Source organism: Cyprinodon tularosa, unplaced genomic scaffold (genome assembly GCF_016077235.1).
Source record: "Cyprinodon tularosa strain WSP-4 unplaced genomic scaffold, ASM1607723v1 ctg155, whole genome shotgun sequence".
Classification (NCBI taxonomy): Eukaryota; Metazoa; Chordata; class Actinopteri; order Cyprinodontiformes; family Cyprinodontidae; genus Cyprinodon; species Cyprinodon tularosa.
The window spans coordinates 469343-491568 of record NW_024038386.1 but is presented as its reverse complement, the minus strand read 5'-3'; the positions used below and the strand labels follow the sequence as shown (position 1 = coordinate 491568).

The 22226-nt window shown below is 39.2% G+C and overlaps 1 protein-coding gene across 1 annotated transcript in view; it reads right to left on the bottom strand.

Moving 5' to 3' along the window:
- LOC119780114 (plexin-A1-like) overlaps positions 1-22226 on the bottom strand; it is a 241063-nt gene that overhangs the window by 161446 nt on the left and 57391 nt on the right. The window contains exon 3 of the mRNA XM_038280016.1: positions 21494-21676. Within this exon, the coding sequence (XP_038135944.1) occupies positions 21494-21676 (183 nt within the window). The remainder of the gene's footprint in view (positions 1-21493; positions 21677-22226) is intronic.

Here is a 22226-nt window from a genome sequence, read left to right as displayed (position 1 = left end):
GAAAGGGGGTGCCCATACAATCAGTTGCATTTAATATACAAATATGGTTGATTGGCATAAAAATAAACAAGTTTAATTAAACTGGAGGCTTTTACATGTTGCTTGCAAACTTTCAGCACAGTTACCAAATCAATCCACATTACAGCAGACAGCAGTTTTCACCTGGTCTTTGCTTTTTGGTCTTTAAGGTCAATTACAAAACAAGCTCTTTATCAGAAGGACCAATCGAAAGCTAATTTAGCTTAAAGCATGTCTCTTTACTCCTATTACCCAGAGGGACGAACTAAAGGTGGGGGGTGTTTAGACCTCCCCACCCAGGAGTACCCTCCTCAATTACTCTAACTTTGCCTTTAAACCAACACTAAGTAACTTTTCAATCATCATAAAATATTTTTATAACTTTTGTGATTATACGTCAACATATATGTACAGGTGCTGGTCATAAAATTAGAATATCATGAAAAAGTAGATTGATTTCAGTAATTCCATTTAAAAAGTGAAACTTGTATATTATATTCATACATTACATACAAACTCATATATTTCAGATGTTTATTTTGTTTAATTTTGATGGTTACAAATGACAACAAATGAAAATCTCAAATTCATCATATCAGAAAATTAGAATATTGTGAAAAGGTTCAAAATTGATGGCCCCTGGTGCCACACTCTAATCAGCTAATTAACTCAAACCACCTGCAAAAGCCTTTAAATGGTCTTTCAGTCTAGTTCTATAGGCTACACAATCATGGGGAAGACTGCTGACTTGACAGTTGTCCAAAAGACGACCATCGACACCTTGCACAAGGAGGGCAAGACACAAAAGGTCATCGCTAAAGAGGCTGGCTGTTCACAGAGCTCAGTGTCCAAGCACATTAATAGAGAGGCGAAGGGAAGGAAAAGATGTGGTCGAAAAAAGTGTACAAGCAAGAGAGATAACCGCACCCTGGAGAGGATTGTGAAACAAAACCCATTCAAAAATGTGGGGGAGATTCACAAAGAGTGGACTGCAGCTGGAGTGAGTGCTTCAAGAACCACCACACACAGACGTATGAAAGACATGGGTTTCTGCTGTCGCATTCCTTGTGTCAAGCCACTCTTGAACCACAGACAGCGTCAGAAGCGTCTTGCCTGGGCTAAAGAGAAACAGGACTGGACTGCTGGTGAGTGGTCCAAAGTCATGTTCTCTGATGAAAGTAAATTTTGCATTTCCTTTGGAAATCAAGGTCCCAGAGTCTGGAGGGAAAGAAGAGAGGCACTTCATCCACGTTGCTTGAAGTCCAGTGTAAAGTTTCCACAGTCAGTGATGGTTTGGGGTGCCATGTCATCTGCTGGTGTTGGTCCATTGTGTTTTCTGAGGTCCAGGGTCAACGCAGCCACATACCAGGAAGTTTTAGAGCACTTCATGCTTCCTGCAGCTGACCAACTTTTTGGAGATGCAGATTTCATTTTCCAACAGGACTTGGCACCTGCACACAGTGCCAAAGCTACCAGTACCTGGTTGAAGGACCATGGTATCCCTGTTCTTAATTGGCCAGCAAACTCTCCTGACCTTAACCCCATAGAAAATCTATGGGGTATTGTGAAGAAGAAGATGCAATACACCAGACCCAACAATTCAGAAGAGCTAAAAGCCACTATTAGAGCAACCTGGGCTATCATAACACCTGAGCAGTGCCACAGACTGATCGACTCCATGCCACGCCGCATTGCTGCAGTAATACAGGCCAAAGGAGGCCCAACTAAATACTGAGTGCTGTACATGCTCATACTTTTCATGTTCATACTTTTCAGTTGGCCAACATTTCTATAAATCCTTTGTTTTTATTAGTCTTCAGTAATATTCTAATTTTCTGATATGATGAATTTGAGATTTTCATTTGTTGTCATTTGTAATCATCAAAATTAAACAAAATAAACATCTGAAATATATGAGTTTGTATGTAATGTATGAATATAATATACAAGTTTCACTTTTTAAATGGAATTACTGAAATCAATCTACTTTTTCATGATATTCTAATTTTATGACCAGCACCTGTAGTTCTGTCATGGCCCTGAGGAGTTCTGGATTACTTTCATTTGCACAAAGCAACTTTTAGAAGGGTGGCAGTAACCCTGCCACACAGAACAACTACAAATGTGCAGACTGCTTACACTGCTTACACCACTTCCCCCCTTTCGCCATTGGTTATAATGATTGAAGTCGATGCGCCCAAGTCTCCCTGAGACACTGTATATTCCTGCAAACTGTGCAGGGTTGATATTCAGGCTATGCAGCACTTTTCTCCTGGGATCTATACATGTGTTTGCTGGGAAATCATCAAACCTAACATTATATTTATCTGTTTCAAGGCACTAAAATCATGAGCTCATCAGCTGCTGACGAGGAGGGCTTTATTCGTCTTCCACACAGCCACTGGAAACAGAAATGTAGTTCAATCCAACAGCAGGCGACCAGCAGATCAGGATTTTACCACATTACGGTCTTTACCAGGCTGCTACTAAATGTGTTCTTCCATTTAGGCGAAACAATGCAGCTTGTGTCCACTGGGGGAGCCAAAATCGACCAAATCCAAATGTTCTTCAGAACTGCTTTAAGCACTTCCTCTTAGAATGGCCAATAGTTATAGATCTTGGTGCCTGGAAACGTAAGGATTTTTATTGGTAATGACACCAAGATCAATACTGTTAGCCACAAAGTTCCCTTGTAGTCTAAAGATAAACTACATAATGCAACATCAATGTGTGCAACAGTCATTGAAAGGATAGCAGGATATTATGCGTATATGAAAACAATGAATTTAGCTTTAGAAAGTCTAACCCTGCTGGCAGTTAGTACTGTGAAGAGGAACAGGAGCTTTTGTTATGCTTGGTGTTGATGGAGAATGCATTCTCTGCATCGATCACATTCATTTAATTGGGCAAGGCCAAAATAATGACCAAGATTAAAATATGATTGATTTTCCAACACCAAGGCCAAGAAGCTAATCCAAAGCAATGTGCTAAACATTAACACAGAGGCTCTTAAAAGCATAACTCAATTCAATTTGAAAGGCTGAGCATTCAATAGTAAATTAGTATTCTTCGTCTCAAATCTACCAGCCACTTTGTTGTTTATATAGCTGATCTCACGCACATAGAAAAGCTTTTCAGTCTGTGGTGAAATCTGTCAGTGGTGAGTATACAATAGCAGCTGTGCCAGTTCACACATGAACTTTATCTGCCTTCCTTTTTTTTCCCCCTTGTCTCTAAGCGTTTATTCCCAGCGGCAGCCTTGACCCTCTTGCCTCCACTTCACTCCACTGCATCACTAAATGCAGCCATTTTGGCTCCCGTAGGGCCCGTGATGGAGCTCCGGTCGCCTCCCGGCCACATTCATACCACCGGGCCAGTAATGAAACTATGGATTTTCCATCGCCGTGCTGACACTAACTGCCTGTTTGCCGTGCATCCAGTCTCCTCTGAGCTATTCTGTGTGGAGAGGAGCCATCCCCTAACAAGAGCATTTCTCTAACCTTTTCTACAATGGGCTTTCAGTTTAATAGCATGATCCACACGCTGACCTCTCATTTATATGTTTAGGAGTCAGTTTTAGTACAGTATTAAACTTCAGTGTGCATATTCAACAAACAGAAACTAGGAACCCCTGTGAACACGGACAGCTACAGAGACATGCCTCATCTGTAAAGTGCAACCATGAAACCACAGCAGATAGGAAGAGAGAGCACGTGAGAATGTGTGGCGTCTGCAGCTTCAACCCCAAACACGCACACACAGATGTGCACGGGGGTAAACATGACCTACAAGCCCACTTATTTTCAAAGCCCATTAGAGACTGCCTTTCCATCCCTGCGTCGCTCCTTCTGACGTTTTAACGTTTGGCAAGCAGCAACCCAGTTTCGGGGCTGCGACTGCGCCGTAAATCCCACGATGGTATATGGTTTGAAAAAATAAAAAATCAATGCTCTATGTGACTCCCCTCCTTTCCCTCTCATCATCCATACTCTTCCTCACCATCACCGGCAGTGGCTGCCCTGACTACTGTTGCTGTGGCAACCAAGGAGCAGGCCTGAGACGCAGAGGGGTTTGAAGACAAGTTAGAGTAGAGACCCCCATGTTACTGGAGACTGATTATGGTGCATCTGCCTGTTCAAGCCTAGGTTGTGTCTCTACGGTCTCACTTTAAAAATGTTTCATTTCCTGAGCAATCCCTCAACGGGGTTCTCACTGGAACATCGGAGCAGCCAAAAGCCAAACCATAAAAAGTATGCACTTAGCACAAAACATCCACATGTATTTTGAATTAAGAAAAACTAAGGGAGAAGAAAGAAATAAGTATATTGAGAATAATCCATGAGTACTAGTGTTTCTCCCTCACACCCTCTGAGCTGGTAGTATCCATTCCAAGGTTATCAGTAATCCAATAGGTTTCCCTGGAAGCAGGAGTGTTTCTGGAGACACAGCCGATACCCCGATAGGAGAAACATCCGGAAGGAATTTCTATCGGGTGACAAAGCATTCCACCTCTTCCGTTCTTCCTCTATGACAGGACGAAGTGTTTCAGGAACAAAATGTTTCCTGATGCAGACATGAAAGCAAATAGGTTCCCATACCTGCAGGCTAATCCTATTCAATTCAATTTAGTCTATTTATATAGCACCAGTTCACATATGTCATCTCAAGACACCTTACAGAGTCAATTCAATCAGATCATACAGAGAGATTTGTCTGAAGTTTCCTAAGGTAACCTAGCTGAGTGCATCAAGTCACTGACTTGCAAAGATTAACTCTTTTTGGAAGAGCATGTAGCAGAAGTAAACATTAGCTTGCATTGTTTCATTGACCCTAAAGCAGTCCTCATAACACTGAGCTTGTATGCAGAGACAAAGGAGAGGAAAAACTCCCTTATAGGGACCTTCAGCAGAACCAGGCTCAGTGTGAGCTGTCTTTAAATAAGACTGGGGGGTTCAATCATGTCCTAAAGCAGGGGTATTCAAAGTTTTCCAGGCCAAGGACCCTAAAAATGACAGCTAGATGGAGCTGGACCCCCTACTTATATATATAGTATGAAATTGCGTTATATCAAACTGGTCCTACAGTTACTCTATTACAGATGGAGTAATGTAATTAAAGTAATTTCGCCTTGGGATTATTAAAGCATTTCTTATTATGATTCCAGGTTGACGGGACAGGTTGTGAATGAAACGGTGCTCCTTTGAATTCATGTTAACATTTAAATTAATGGAAAAAATTGCAGGAGGGAATATAAAAAAAAAAAAGTCTAATCAATCAAAACTATTACGACCCCCATGCAGTACCTCCGTGGACCCCCTAGGAGTCGCAGACCCCCTGGTGAAGACCTCCGTCCTAAAGGCTATGCTACAAGACCTGTCAAACCTTTTACTAAAAACTATGCGAACACACTCATAAAGCATGGTTAAAGTATTAATTAAGATTTGAAACACTGCTAATTCATCGACAGGCTAATTGTTAGCTGCTAGCAAAGCAACAACTAGTACTTGTTTCTCGTGTGCCATACTAAAAGGCTATTTAACACCTTTTCAAACATTCTGTACAGAATGTCCTGATGTGTAATTCAGCACTAAAATATGTATCTCTGCTACAAATATTCTTTCAGCTAATAGGGTTTTTTTTTGTATTGTTTTTCTTTTTAATTTGGAAGTTATCTGAAAGTCATAAAGTGAAATGACTAGAAAATTTCCACTGGAATGTATATCAAGCACTTTAAACAGCAGAATAACTAAATACAGTCATAAACCAATAATGATAAAGACCTACTTATTTGTGGTGGCTCAAAGAAACTCAATCTATATTTAAAGCTCGGAGGGAATGATCCATTTCCCCTTTGACTTCTTGCTTTCTTTCCAATTGCATTCACTGGATGTACCTGCCCTCTTGCATTCATTAACGAATGCATGTGTTTAATAATGTGCATGGTGTGTTTGTCTGCAGTCTCTCCTCAGGGAACCTGTTTGTAGCACTTTAATTAGTTTAATCCAACAGTAACACATGGATGGAGGAGGAGAGGACTGTGTGGATGGCTGGAGTGTAAGAGGTGGCAGAAAGGGAGGAAGGCGGGAAGACAGAGGAGAATATTTCTGACTACCATTTGTTACCATCAACACCACACGCACACACACAAGTCTCCATGTTGGATCTTGGCAACGTCAGTAGCTGGCCAGGCTATTGTGAACCCCATAGAGGGAAGGAAACGGTCTAAAACATGGCCACATGGGCTGTTGATGGCCAACTAAGTCTTTTCCATAGAGACACAGAATCGAAACTGAGGCCAAACTAAATCACCAATTAAAAATAATAGAGAAGGCTTAATTGGTGTTAGCCAATTTAAAGTGACAGTGTGCAATTATTGTTTCAGACTAGATGTGGAGGAGACTGTTGGGAACTTCCATGTGTATGCCTGAGCTAATTTAGCTGCTCAAAGCAGTATTTAAGGGCCAGCAGCACATTTTTAGAGAATTTAAGGGGAGTAAGACAGACAGGGACACAGGTGTAAAAAGAGGTACATAAAGTGAGAGAAATTTGGAAAAACTAAAAGAAACAGAAGAGAAAGAAGATGGTATGAAGCCATCGGGGGGAGGGAACGACACAAGATGCATAAACAAATACTAGCCTTGGGAATAGATGCAATCAGCTCAGTCAGTCAGCTAATGACTAACTCCATGGAGGAAAGAGAGGAGCAGAAAGAGTACTGATGGTGTGAGTGAAATGAAGAGAAGAAACAGAGGAACTGAGTGAAACAGAGAAAGGAAGAGAGGGAGGAACAAGAGGCAACAGAGCAGAGGAGAGATGAATACATACATGACTAATTAATCAGTTTGAAACATTCCAACCAAAGAAAAGCATGGGTAAATATTTTACCAAGAGGAGACAATCAGCGATTAGTGAATGCAGATGGGGAGAAAAGAAAGGGCTGCAAGGACAAAGACAGGGAGTGAAAAGGATAAAACACTGCATGACAGGGAATAAAACTGGGTCCAGTGAGCCCCCTCTTAAATGCCCAATGCTTCATTTTTAAGGCCTTAGCAGATGGAAATTATACAGTGGCAGGGTCAGCTGTACAAACTGCTTTTGCTCCTTTTTCTGCAAGCTCTGCTGAACACCAAGCCTTATGTATAGCTACAACAACAGCCACACTCTTAACTGGTAAACAATATACATCCTCTAATTGGAGAGAACGCCTCATCCTGCACAGAAATAGAATTGATTGATCCAAATGAACCGAAATAGCCTCATAAGATGCAGCCTTCGAAGGGCCTCTTAAAAGTAGTCATACCTTTTTAATTCTATGTTATTTCAGATTAACTATACATGATTAACCAACAAAATGTGAAGTCCAGAACAACCATTTGTTTTCTGTGGTCACATAAATATTCAAAAAAGCAGACATGTGTGTAACCTAACCACAGTTAAATACTTTTGTTCTCTGAAAGCCGTGTAGCCACACATACGTAGGAAACAGCAAGAACATATAAAAACCTGCTCTGATCAGATAAAACCACAACTAAACCATATGGCCTACATGCAAAACCCTTTTGGGTGGGGGAAACTAACACCTAACATAAGAACTGTGATCATAAACATACAGCCAGAGCAATTATTAAATGGTTCAGATTAAGGCTTAATATGGTAGAATGACCTAGTCAAAGTCCATTAAAAAAGGCCCAGAAAATCTAATTGACATCTTCCAAAGCTATTGGGGAGTGGCGGCCTAGTGTTTAACGCATTGAGCTTGGAGTCCTAAGGTTCTGAGTTCTAGCCCCACTATCACAGACTGCCACTCTGGGTCTCTGAGAAAGACCCTTAACCTCACATTGCTCCCCAGGCGCCCCTAGATGGCAGCCCACTGCTACCCAGCGGGAATGGGTTAAATGCAGAGGTAAATTACTCCAATGTGAGATCAATAAAGTTCTTTATTATTATTATTATGTAGCAAAATCCATAAATGGAAAGTAAGGTGCTGTATATGAAAATGTATCCCAGTTGGTCAGTAGGCAGGATAAGACGACTTCATGATACATGCATGGAGTTTGTGTGATTGATTGAATCTTTCAAAGAAAGCACAGGTTGATGAGTCAGACGTAAACCCCCTAAAGTAAATCTTATTTCCCTAACACTAACCTCACTGTTCCCTAATCTACTTCACACACAGATCCAAAATTTTTAGTTTTTTGCTTTTTTTGCACTTCAGTACACACAAATGGAAAGCAGCTAGCATATCTAAAGCATAGGAACTAATCAAAACAATCTATTAAAAATCTATTAGGGCTGCAATGAGTAATCTGATAAGCCGCCTACAGCTGTTTCCCATAGGAGCGCGTGTCTGTTTGAACTGCAGGGCCGTCTACATTCTTCACAGTAGATTAGCTAATTTGATAGTAACTCAAATATTCACACTCATCATATGATGTAATGGAGCCGAAGAAACCATATTCCAGCTATTTTGCACAGATTGAAATGAAGCACCACAGTGCTTTGTCTTGCTGAAGTGTGCCTTTTACCTCTGCATGTTTTATTCCTTGGTGAAAAGCTGTATGGGTGAAGGGTTTATCTGCCGACACATTAGGTTTATAGTTAGTGGACGGTTAGAGGAGGGCTCTGGAGCAATCTGACAGCAATTCCCTCTTATTTAATTCATATAACTGAGAGTTTGAATAAGTGTGTTGGATATTATGTTAAACAGTGTCTGACTGTCTGCATGTTTAAAAAAAAAATAATAATTTAAGGCAAAGCTATGAATGCTCTGTCCCTTAAGATGACCAGCACTTGTTTTGCATCAGGATGTAATTCTTTGGTCTGCTTAAATGGTCCGGGCCAAATGTGGAATTTATTATCATATCATCTTTTTTTGTTTTTTTTGGTTTGGTCTGGTTTGTAATCAAATTGTACATTTTGCAACAGAGTTAAAATTCACAGCAAATCCACATGTGTGATAATTGTTGCTCTCATTGGTCATAAAAAGGCTATGGCAGGACAGAGCATAGAACTGGAGACTGAGAACCACTAATGTGGTTGCATATTTATGCTGTTATTTTTAGCAGCAAATCCCCGAGTGTGTCTGGAGCAGCTTGTTTAATGCAGATTTCAAGATTTTATTTTTATTTTTGTGACTGTGTCAGAGAATGTATCCTTCAAGCCAAGGAAGAGTCAACACTTTACTGGCAACGGCGTTGCTAAGCAACAAATAGGAGGAATGGGTATGATTTCAATACTATGCTTACTACTACGGTGGCTTGTTAAGTCCAAAGAGACATGCTTTCTCAATTTGGTTTGTTCTGCTCTCACCTTTGTATGATACGTAAAAGCGCACCACACAACAGTCCTTTAGATGTGGACTGAGACCATCCCAGAAACTCTCAATGGCACTGGTCCCTTAAAAATGGACCAATCTGGCAGGTGTGAATAACGAGTCTGTGTATAGAAGTCAGAGATTTAAAAACCAACAAAAAAAAATCTGTATACTGTTCCTATGGTTTTAAATATTTTGAATGAAATAATGAAAAATGCGTTGGAGCCGTCGGATGCTTTTTTCTACATCAAGAACGATGAAGAAAGAGCAAAGCACCTTTGTTTGGAAAGAATTGCAGGAATGCACACAAAGTCATTGTATGAACAAATGCATTCAAAGGGTGGAGTTGAGGCTACCAACCCCCTCAAGGGACATTAAAGAAAATAATTAATAAACTTTGTCATGTGCACCACATACCTTGAAGTGTACCTTGTGCCAAGTTTGGCCACATAACCTCATATTACATCTGGCAAGCAACGCAACAGTGCTACTGTGCATCAGCCTAAACCTCAAATGTAGACAATAACATGAGGTATTAGGATTTCAATAAAAGTAGTTGTCCAAAATCCACTAAGTTGAGAAAGTATCTGCAGTTCAAAAGAATGATTTTTACTATATTCTCCCTTCTTATACAGACCGCTAAAGGTGTGTGGGGGGGGGGTCTGTATAAGGCTGCTGAACCTTAACAGACATTTGATGACAATATTGCTAGAAAAAACATGTTGTTTCTTTTGAATGTGCTGGTGAAGATCAGTGGCACGGGAAGAGGGGTGCTGCGGGGGCTGCAGCCTCCCTCGTCATAGCATCAGCCCCCCATGGTGGGGGGCTGTGGAGTAACATAAAATTGTACTTAAAAACATGAAATTATTTATGTATTTATTTTTTAAAAGACTGTGTTTGATATGGGATTAAAATGATGGGCTGTGTATAAGATATAAACTAATGATTCATTATTTTAATATTTCATAAAAAACTAGGCTACTCCCCCGGAAGCTTCCGCCACCTCACATTCGTTTAGGCATGGCTAGCAATAGGCAGCAGAAACGTATTTCTGACTATTTCGAGGTAAGAAATGGTTTTAATTCCCCTATACTGCCGCATTTAGCGTTATTTATGTGCCTATTCATCTTAGTCCTGAGGCTGAAGAAGTCTACGCTAGAATAAGGCTGCAGATCACTAAATATTATCTCTGTATTAAGCTATTTAGTGATAAAATATGAAATTAGTTAAATTTTTTTTTGTGTGTGTTTTTTGTTTCAGATATGAAATCATTCCCCCATATCCATAGTCGAATGGACTTTCAATGCTCAGTTTAGGCGATATTTAGGCCATGTTTCATTCAAGTATTCCTGATCCTGTTGATTGGGAGCTGTTGTTTGTTTTAAATGATTAAAAGAGAAGAAATAAAGTTTAAAATGTTCATGCTTTGTTCTGATGCATTTTAAATGGCAGTTTTTGGCGACAAATGTAGGCCTACAATATTATGTTAAAAACATCAGCCACAGCCCTCAACATAATGACGTCATGTGTTTTCCAACCCAGCCATCAGCCCCCCTCGCTTGAAACAGCTTCCAGCGCCCCTGGTGAAGATTCTCAGTCATCCAGGTCATAGTCATTCCAAAAAACTTCAAAAAAAAACATCCACTGAACTTTGTTTCCAAGTTTGAAGACGTTTCACTTCCCATCCAGGAAACTTTTTCAATAAAAAAAAAAATCCTTTATTGTGTTTAATTCCCTCTATATGACTTTAAGCTCTTTGCTGAGTTGAAACTTCATATAACAAGCTGAATATCTTATTATGATGCAAAGGGTGGCAGAAAAAAACATTTACATTTCTATCCAAAAAAAGGTTATATTCCAAACCATCTTTTTCTATATTAATACTGCAGATATTAATTTAGCAGTAATTGTTATTTGCATGGTTGGCAAGCTACAGAAATAGCAACACCACCCTGACAGTTTGCCTCAAGTAAAATGATATAATTAAGAAAGTTTCTGCCAATCATGATAATTAAGCCAACAGATGTTCCACTTTTAGGTATTTTTGTAACAATTGCATGCAGTTAGCATTAAGTCAGGGTTACTATTGTTTCTGCCTTGTTAAATTGTTAGACTTGGCAGATGTACGTCCGGAGCGCTGGCATTCTTTAGTGCTTGTTGCAGTAACGCTGGGTACAAGCAGCTGACCGGACATTGAATTTCCTTTTCCATGCCTTTTCTAAAAAGGCTAAAAAAAAAAAAGTCACTGCTTTCCCAAACTAAAGCACGCAAAAATACATAAGCGAAGTTAAATTAAAGGTTTAAAGAAAGTTTTAAAGAATACAAGTATAGAGTTTCCATCCACAGATGCAGAATGGTGATGACCTACAATCAAGCAGGCCTCCCTCATTCAGATCATGCAGGCATCCCAGCTTTTATCCTGACTTCTCTAATCTTCCCTTAAAAAAAATGGATTCCAGCGTGATACATTTACTATTCATCTCCTCTGCTCTTTACCAACAGTCTTCCTGTCTCTAGGCTTTCCTTCCCACTCTGATCTGCTTCTCACTTTGGCTCATTAACCCCTGGTAGCGGTGAATGAGGGCGGGGAGCAGCGGAGACGTGAAGGAGTGCAGCCATACATTGTTGGACTGAGCTAAACTGCATTAGCACTGAGATTATCAAGGACTTAACTGTTATCTTCTGAAACATGAGGTGACATTGTGTCTTACTGTAAATGATCCTGCTTTTTAAAGGTGATTAGCCTCCAACATTTATTGCAGTAGCGGTTAAATTCCCTTTAATAATTGGCACTGGGATTACAACATATATGTGAAGATTAGCCAAAATGACTGCAAAGTCATATCTTTCTTTTTGTCACCTATGCTTGTTAGAGAGTCTGGAAGTATGGGTTATCACAAGAGATAAGACTTTGTAGGACAAAGGTGTTGAGATAGAGGTGGGAGCTTTAATGAGACTGTGTGGGTGGATCCATGCACATATGATGGCATGAGGGATTTTAAATAGGAGCCCTCATTAGTGTCTCCACTTCCAACTTAAATGCTATGAAAGCGTTAAGCTTGTGCAGATGCAGAAAAATGCCACATGTATATTTAGTTTTATTTAATGAGAGAACATAATGAGAGGAAAAATTATCCAAGTCCAGTCTTTGATTGACCAACTACAAAACCTTTATTTGTCATTTAGAGGTGATCTTGCTGATGCGCTTTAGATCACTGCACTGCAGCCAAAAAAAATAAAAAAAAATTATTTAAAGTGATTTCTTGTGATATCAGATCTCAGAATGTGGTTAATTAAATAGAAGTAAGCTTTCAGAAAAGTAACTAATAGCATAGGGTATCTGGCTGGGGTTAAAATCTCATCTGACCAAGAGAGTTTTACTTTCTCACAAAGTTGAAAAAATGCAATTCCCATTTAATCAGGTAATCTTTTTTTAATGTTTGCATTTTCGGATCATCGGATATATCAAACTAATTGCGAGGGACGAAATACTTTCAATATGCAGCAATCTAAAGCAGAGCCGGCGTCTCTGACACCCAGACTGGACATGTCCAGTCCTCCATTCACAGTGTGAAATTCTACAATACCAACCCAAAGGCTTGAGCGTGGCTCTGTGGATGAACGTCATTCACACCAATACTGTGTTCTTCTCTAGGTTGACTGAAGCCACATGTGAGGACATGCCAGCAGATGGAAGGAAAAACTCAGCCTGGCAATGATGAGATATAATTGATATCCACATGCTTCAGTGGGAAACACATATGCACACACATATGGAGGCAAGTTTAGTCTGGAGAAGGATGATATATCGGTTTATATTAACTCAATTTGTACTTGTGTGATTGCAAATTGTTAAAATGTCTAAATCATTAAAGTGGGGCATGACGACCCCTCCGCTCTTTAAGTGGAAACTTAGAGAGCTAGTTTAAGTTTGACACATTATTCCTCACATTATAGATTTGTATAGAATTGTTTTTTTTGCTCCCATAGTAATAGTTTAATCTAAGTCTGAAGAGGGTGAAGTCAAAATGATTCCCATTTTAAAAAGAAGATGGCCCTTATCTGCACCTATTTTCTGTTGTTCCTCTCTTCCTTTAATTTTGTTCAAATGGGCCAAAAACTGTTGCGTTGAATTGCGTTTCTGCCTCAATGATGCCATTTTTTCACTAATGTTTGCTAAACCTTATGGGGCCCTTTTAAAACAGCGGGATTTAAATTGACATTTAAAATTACTCATAAGTGGACTTCATTTCCAAATTCAGAACATTCTAGGGGAGCAAATGGTTTCAATATCTAAATTTATTCTTTGGGGAATCTATATAATTGCGTGATTTCGAGCATGATGTTAAATGTATCCTGTTTGTCTCTTTATTTTGTTTTCCTCCCCAGTTTTTCCCGTTATTTCATGCTTCTTTAGATTTTAAAAGATTATTGTGATGGGCTTCATGATTTATTTGTACTTTGTCAGTGAATAAAGATCTATCCTCAAGGACTGAAATGAGTTTCTAGAATGTGCACAAGAGAGAACACGAACCTTCATCCAAAACAAGTAGAGCCTGCAGTTTTCCCAGCAACTGCCGACTCCTGTACAGGAGTGATCTCCCATGAGGGGACACACAGTGTAGAGTCACAAACACTCTCACCATTCATTAGATTATCAGCTGCTATCAAATGTAAATATTTAAACACCCAACACAGATTTTTATCTCTGTTGTTTTTAGTTGTTTTTGCAGAGAAGTTTTTTTTCTGCATGCTGTTGAATTTAAAGGTATTGCGGAGGATCTTTGCAAATTTTAAAAAAGACCTGCCCTCTCCAATTAAAAAAAAAAAATGCACATGCACAACCCTGTATCCGCTCCCGAGAGGCAATGCTTGTTAAACGCTTGTGAAAGCGTGCACAAGCCCAAATGTCCTTGTGCACATTCTATTTAAAAGTTGCTGTTTGCATCGCTCATACAAGCTTACTTTCCAAACGAAGATCTGCAACTTTTCCACCATGTCAGACTGAAAATGGGGACGAGCACATAGGACGGCCTTACGTAAAGATATCTTCAACATTTTTGACAATTAGGAACACTACTTATTTTGATGATACATCCGGAAAAAATCCATCCATTATCTGACAAGCTTTATCTCAAGTGGGGTCGCGAGGGCTGCTGGTGCCTACTGTATCTCCAGCCGTCAACGGGCGAGAGGCGGGGTACACCCTGGACAGGTCACCAGTACATCACAGGAGAACACAGAGACAAACAGGACAAACAACCATTCACACACACAGACTCACATCTAAGGATACTTTAGAGAAGCCAATTAAACTAACAGTCATGTTTTTAGACTATACCTTAAAACTCCTGCAAATGGAACATCCCTGTTCTTCTACCAGAACATTCACTCAGGTTAAATTTCAAGCTATAAAAAGGCTTCTTATAGTGAGTAGGATACCCTACATGAGCTGGTTTGTAGGTTTCACAGTTCAGCTGTACACAATCAGGAAATACAGTGTGGAAAATCTTTTTTTTTGGTTCATTTATTTGGAAAATCCTGATAAGACTGGAGTCAGAAAGAAAAGCAAACCAGCAGAAAACCTCAATATTTAAACTAAAAGAATAAATAATGTGTTTTGCTCTTAACCTCTGCTGCTTCTACCATGTCTGTTCTCTTTCATCCTTCTCTAGCTCGTGCTGCGTTTGTGTGAGTGTGTGTGTGTTTGTTGGACCCTGTGTGAACTAATGACCGAGAGCTACCAAACGCCTGCACAAAGCCAGTCTCTGTGCTCGTGTCCGGGCCAAGCAACTCGTGGCTCGGGTGGCTGAGTTGAACGATGACACGAAACACATTCACACACTCAGAATAAGAAAAAAAAAAAAATCAAGCAATGCGCCATAAAACCAGATAATTATAAATTACATCAGAAATGATCCCGCACATGGAAACACATTCTTCTCAGCTATCATTTCTAAAAAAGAAATAACTGAAACTATGGAGCTCCCACAAAAAGCTTCTGTTCTCACTTGGGTGGAGAACACTTAGCAAAGGAGCGGTGGTAACACAGATTTAGATAGAAGTCATAAAAACATGTAACAGTGCGTAAACACACACATGCACGGGGGATTTAGAAGAGACAGCATTATGCACAAGAATCACCATCAACTGTCAATTAGGCCACGACACTTTCTCCTAATGGTGACATCAACCGTCTCAGAGGAAAACCGCGGTGACTTTACACAGACACACACACACAAACACATGTCATTAAGCTCAGAAATATTATGTAACCTCAAACCATCACTGCTGAACCCAACTCAATAAATTCTTAGAAAGACACGCATCATACCGGCTACATCATCACACTCTGACCATGCTCCAACGCTGCATCATATTAGCAAAGCATGCCAACATGCAAGTAACCCCTCCAAAAAATAATCCTAACCACCTGGCCAAGATTTGTGATCATTTTATGGCATTGGGACTTTCCAAAAGCACCAACAGGAAACTCAGCATTAATGCACGACCCTTGAAATGTAACAGTCTAACAAATATTAAGGCCAACCAGTAATTCAGAGTGCCTTATTGCCCCTTCAGTGATAAAAACATTGTGATTCAATAAATATTGCAGCTCTATCAAGTTCACATTACAGCAACACAAATAAACAAAAGCTGTTAAATTTGCATTTCTTCCCAATTGGTTTTAAAGTGAAATGTAGAAACGTTAAGAGTCTACCTCAAAACAGGCCAGAATTAAAAAAAAAAAACAACCTAACATAAAACAACAGCTACAGTCTGGCTTAAACTGAGATTCTTTGGGCTCACATCAAAAAAAGCATTTCCTCTTGGTCTGGAAAATAGGCTTAAAAATATCTGAACATGCAGAAGCCTTTTGATTGTTATTTACTGGAGTAGCAGTGTATCAGGGGTCTGGGGGGTTTCAGCATGACATTTGACATCAGCGTGGATTCAAGGAGTGACCGTTTTGGCCTTATGCCACTGTAAACTCACGCTCACACAGGACTGGCAGCACCCCGAGTGCTTCAATTGTTAATTTAATATCACTGCTCTTGGCTGTGCAAGGCTGGTTGACCAAAGGGAGATTTTTATTCAACAGTTTATACAATAAAACTGTATAAATGCATTTCGACCTCAGAGTTTGAGGAAGACTAAAAGGCTTGAACCAAACTGAACCAGTTTTTTTGTTCTCTGCCAGTAAAACTAGTCTTAGATGCTGACAGTGTGTGTAATTGGAGGCTGGAGTTTCTCCTCACTAATCTACTGTTGAATGGGCATCAGGCAGAATATTCGCTCCGCGCCACCTGAGCCTGGCACAGCCACAACAGACACCCTGTGGGCACATGGGGCCTCGACCACCTGGCACAAAGGCTGCACACATATAACAGATGGCTAACATTGCCCCCTGATGGAGCGCGCAGCTGAGGAATCCTAAGTCCTGTCTGTGTGCAAATGTGTGCACAGCATCCACAAAAAAAAAAAAAACACAATTAGGTATTGGATTATTGACTTGAAGGCTCTTTTTTTCCCTTTACCCCTCAGACCACCCATAGGGAGTCTGCATATGTGTGCAAGTGTGTCTCTGTCATGGTCAATGCCCTTTTATTACCATGCAGAAGCTACCATTTACACAGATTGTTTTAGTTTAAGAATGGTCAGACAGAGCAAACAACTGAATACTGAGCTCATAAACCAAAGAAAGATTGGAGAATGAGAGACAGGCACTAACCAATCAGAATCAAGAATTTCCACACTGTACAAACCATTGAAACTTCTTAAACATATCAAGATAAGTGGGGAAAAGAAGACTCAACTGTCTGATTGATGTCTGATATAAAATCCTAAAGTGTTTATCTATACCAAACTCTCCCTCATGCTAGTTGTGTCTCCAACACAACAAATGGCAAACTGCACATTGAACTACAGCAATTCATTTTCCCGTCAACAGAATTTCCCACATAAGCCGTGGATCTCTGCAGCAGCCAGTAGCCATTAGCATCATAACTTCTAGGATTCTATTGGCTAGTTCTGTGACTAATATCCTGCTTGGTACATATTTCTGTTAGGGTTTTAGTTTGGTAGTGCTGTAGCTGTGCTATCCTCTTTTGATCTAATAATGGTGGATAAACACCATAAACAGCTCTCTGTTAGATTCCTAAGCTCTGGATGCTGTTTTATCACCTAACCTATGTTTAAATGTCTTCACTACCTTCTGCCTGATCTGCCTGCTGTGTTCTTTAGTCTTTATATTACTGCTTGTTCCCTAATGATGTTCAGCTTCCTTTTAACAGCAGAGCTGTATTTATACCAAGGCTAAATTACACACAGTCGGACTCTATTTACTAAATTTGTCTGCTGCATTTAGTTCATCCCTAAGGCAATGGGAGCAGCAGGCTGCACCAGGGTAGCATCGCAGGGTTCTGAATTTTGACCCGGCGACACCTCCAGAATCCAGATGCCCTGCTGTGTGATGCAGCACATTGAGTTTTTTAGGTTATCGTGTTAAAAAACTCAGGAAATGTGAAAACCTTTTTACAAAGCATGATGTATCTGACTATAGCAGCGTTCAGATGACCTCTAGAAGTAGTGAACATCACATCTTTTCCTTATCACCTCCATCTTTTATCACCGTCTTCATCCATCTTACCGTTCTATCTTCCTTCCTGTTTCTACATCTCTTCTATCAAACTCTGAGTCATTAGTAGATGCTTCCCATGTGAACGTCCCTGAGAGCGAGCGTGTCAAGCAGAGCACAAAGGGACTTCATTAGTGCTCGCTTTAAACGTGTTGTTTATGCCACTGCTTTGTTGCTCTGGACAACCTTGAACATCATTGTTAATTAAAAATAGACTGAAAGGCGATGACACAAGTTATCAAAGCTCTCCAGTCCACCCAAATGACAAATCAGAAGATGCTTTGAAGGGAAAATGAAGGAGTGTACTTGAAGGGTTATTTAAAAAAAAAAAAAAAAAGAAAGAAAAGATGCTCTAGGATCCTTATAAGTAAGAATCCATTTTTCACACAAGGGTTGTTTTTACCTCGGCTCTTAAATTAATACTTCCATCTTTTTTTTTTTCCTCTCCAAATGTGCAACTAAAAACCCATTAATTCAGCCTTGCATTTTATGACTCCACGGCTAAGGAGAGTTGCATAGTGTGAGTATGTGTGTACTTAGGGTTTGGTATACTGGTCCTTTTTATGAATATTTTATCTAATTTATAATTTTTTTCGCTGTGCTTTAAGATGCAACTAACAGAACTGCAAGTCTTTATTGTTAATGCAGAAACACATGACAACCCACTTCCCAAGTGAGGTTCCCCACACAAATTTACCTGAACCAAAGCGCATAATGTTGCAGAGGGGAAGAAAAAAAAATGAACACGTGAGAACAGCTGAGAAAATAAAGCGTTTTTTGCCAAGCTAAGTGAATGGGCGTCACGCCGACAAATGCAAAGCACTGAATCTTAGTCAACTTGTAATGTTTGTCTTCTTCCTCATAAACATAAACACAGACATGCACATAAAACCCCACGCCATCACAGGGGAACGCCTTATCGCACAAACGGTGAGTGACAAACACACAAAATGCCCCATGCATACGCAAACAGGCATTAAAAGGCACACAAACACACGGCCTGATTATACATTCATAATTTTGAATGGATGACAGGTCTTGAGCAGCGAGGAGGGAAATGGGCTGAATTCCAATGAGCAGCCATTTACATGAGAGTCCTTTTCTTTATAAACTGAACACACAGAAAGTCTCAGACATTCAAATTATACAAAGGGAATAATAACCGTGTCAGAGTGCATGTCTATCTACCGTACAATCACAAAAACAAAACTTGCAGTTAATACGTACAGTTGTCATAATCATCCATTCACTACAAAGAAAAGGGGGGCAAAGTTGTTTCACAGCTGGAAGAAATTTGTGTCTGTTGTTGGTATAATAAACCCTTGAAAGACAACTGGTGCAAAGATGCTTTATGCATTTATGTGAGCTCTTAGCATCTAAGCAGAGAACACACACAATAACTGACACTGCAGTACTTTTATATATTGGAATAATATAGCAAAAGCCTTAATGTAAAATCTTTACAACCCCTCGCCTTAAATGCCCAGATAAAAACGACTGTATCCAAGTTCAAAGCAAATGATGACAGTATGATGACTATATATGAGCCTAGAAATAAGGGGTATATAGTAACATACAAAAAAAACACAATTTTTCATGATGAACTTACTGCTTTTCAACTAACTTTTAAATGTAGTCACTATTAAAACATGTGCAATTTAATATTTACTCCTATTCATTTTGCACATGATAATACAACAAAATCATTATTATTTGTGTATTATCATGTATTTCCATCACAAAAACCTTTTGGTAACTACGGAAGAGGATTAGGGCCACTGAAAAAAAAAAGTTAACTGATTTTTAAAAATAAATTTCAGTTTAGTATGGGAAAAACGTCAGAATTCTGACTTTAATCTCAGAATTCTGACTTTTTTCTCAGAATTCTGACTTTAATCTCAGAATTCTGACTTTAATCTTAGAATTCTGACTTTAATCTCAGAATTCTGACTTTTTTTATTGTCAGAATTCAGTCAGAATTCTGAGAAAAAAGTCAGAATTCTGAGAATAAAGTCAGAATTCTGAGAAAAAAGTCAGAATTCTGAGAATAAAGTCAGAATTCTGAGATTAAAGTCAGAATTCTGACTTTTTTCCCATACTATACTGAAATAAAATAAAAAAAAATCAGTTAACTTTTTTTTTTTTTCCAGTGGCCCTAATCCTCTTCCGTAGGTAACACAAGAGGTTGTGATGTAAAAGAAGAAAAATGAGGACAAGCATAGTTTTTAATCACGACTGATACCATGAAGTTTACTTGACACATGTTTTTGTTTTCTAAAAAGGCGCAGAACTAAATTTTATGTTTTTTGTTCTGATTCACATGAATGGATCCTCTATGAACAGAAATGGAGGAAGCTGGTGGGCTGAACAGTGGAGCCAAAGCTCAACACCGAGACTAAAAGGTTTTATATTATGCTTCTTTAAGCCTTTCAAGGTCACCTGTTGGCACATATGTGCTTAAATAATGCCTTTAGAACTATGTGGGTATTGATTTGTTGGAAATACATTTTTCTTTTAAGCCCAAATAAAAATTGCTTGCCTTTAAAGCAAACCCGCCTCTCCTGTCTGGGTGCTGTAGAACCCCACAAAGTCTGAGACCAGAGGCCAAAAAAATGTATTTTTACAACTTGGAAATGAGCTTCTGTCCTAAGTTTAGGACATTAAATGAGCATTTTTTGCAGATTAGCTGCTAAAAGGTCTCAAATTTGAACCGAAACATCAAACTCTGCCTTAGATAAGCCTTCCCTGATGGGAGAAAGAATACAGTACAGGACAGCGCTGCTATGGTAGGCGCTTCCTGAGAGGCGCAGTGTTTTCACGTCGATACTTTCCAAACAATTCTTTTTAAACTTTTACAAAATACCAAATTTTGATGAAGGAAAAGCATTTTGACCCTTTAAAATCTGTGGGATTGAACCTTTAAACGGTTTTGAAATATATATATATATATATTTTTGTCATTTTTCCAATGATATTGTATTAAGCTGAAACCTGATAGCCTACTGATGTCTGGGCAATTAGAATTAGGTGGGCTGAGTTAGATATCCATGTTGGGATATCTACAAGGAAACCAAAGTCTTTGTAGATGCTTATAAACATTAGAATTTATAATTCCAACTGGCCATTACTCTACAGTATGTCCACTGTATTTTATTCCACTGTTTTTACTTTTATGTTAAATAATCCAGCTATAGAAGGGCTGACATATCCAGGACTATAGCTGATATTTGTCTAAACAGTTGACAAATTTGTCATCAGTTACTTTTTTGTTGACGTCAAACCAAGACATAAGTAACTAAATACTACTAAACAGACTCTGATTTAAATGATTTAATAGAAACCGTACCCTCTCATGATTTAGATTAGCAAATAGCTGCTTGATTTATAAAGTACCTTCACTGTTTACTGTCATAACTGCTGAGATAAAAGATAAAGATCAAAATAAATTACAAGAACAAAGCCAAATATCTTTTATTTTGTAGAAATCGGAGCACTAAAATAAGAATCTACGTAATCAGTCCTACCTTCTTTAGTTTTCCATTGCGGGTACCAACAAACGCCACTGTGTTGCCATGGTAGTCATAGGCAGCCACAGAAGTCATGCCGTCATCCTTGTCTATGAAGAGAGGGGTGCCCTCGATGGTGCTGATTCCTCCAAGAGGTTGGTTGAAGTCCTGACCACAGAAGTTATCGTCTATCTGTAGAGGCTGCAGGGTGAAGAGAAAACAGCAACAATAAGGCAAAAGGTTTTTTTTTAGATAGCCGCAAAATGTTATGAAAAAAAAAGATTTCCAGGAAAAGGACAGAAAATTACACAATAAAGCACAAAAAAAAAATCACTAGAACATGTTGAAACGTATCTGTGGTTGATTCAGGCACCAAGAAAGTGAGAGAGAGCAAGATTTTCAGTGGACAACAGTAAGGCTAAGATGTAGGTTTCTATTGGAGCATCCCACTCATTTGTCGTGCTGGATTTCAAGATACTGAATATGTGGAATACATGAACAAAAACTGTTTTTGTAGGAACAACATCCATGCTAGCTGCACTTACAATGCCAATTGCTGAATTGGGTTGCTAATCACAATCTATACAAACAAACTGACTATACTATACATCATACTGTGGAGTGACTTCATCTAAGTTCAGGATAATTAGAAGAAAACATTTCTGATGTCGTTCTTATATATTTCTATGTTTCGAACAGAGAAACTGGCAGTGACGGATTAAAACCTTATCCAAAACTAATTAAAAACATT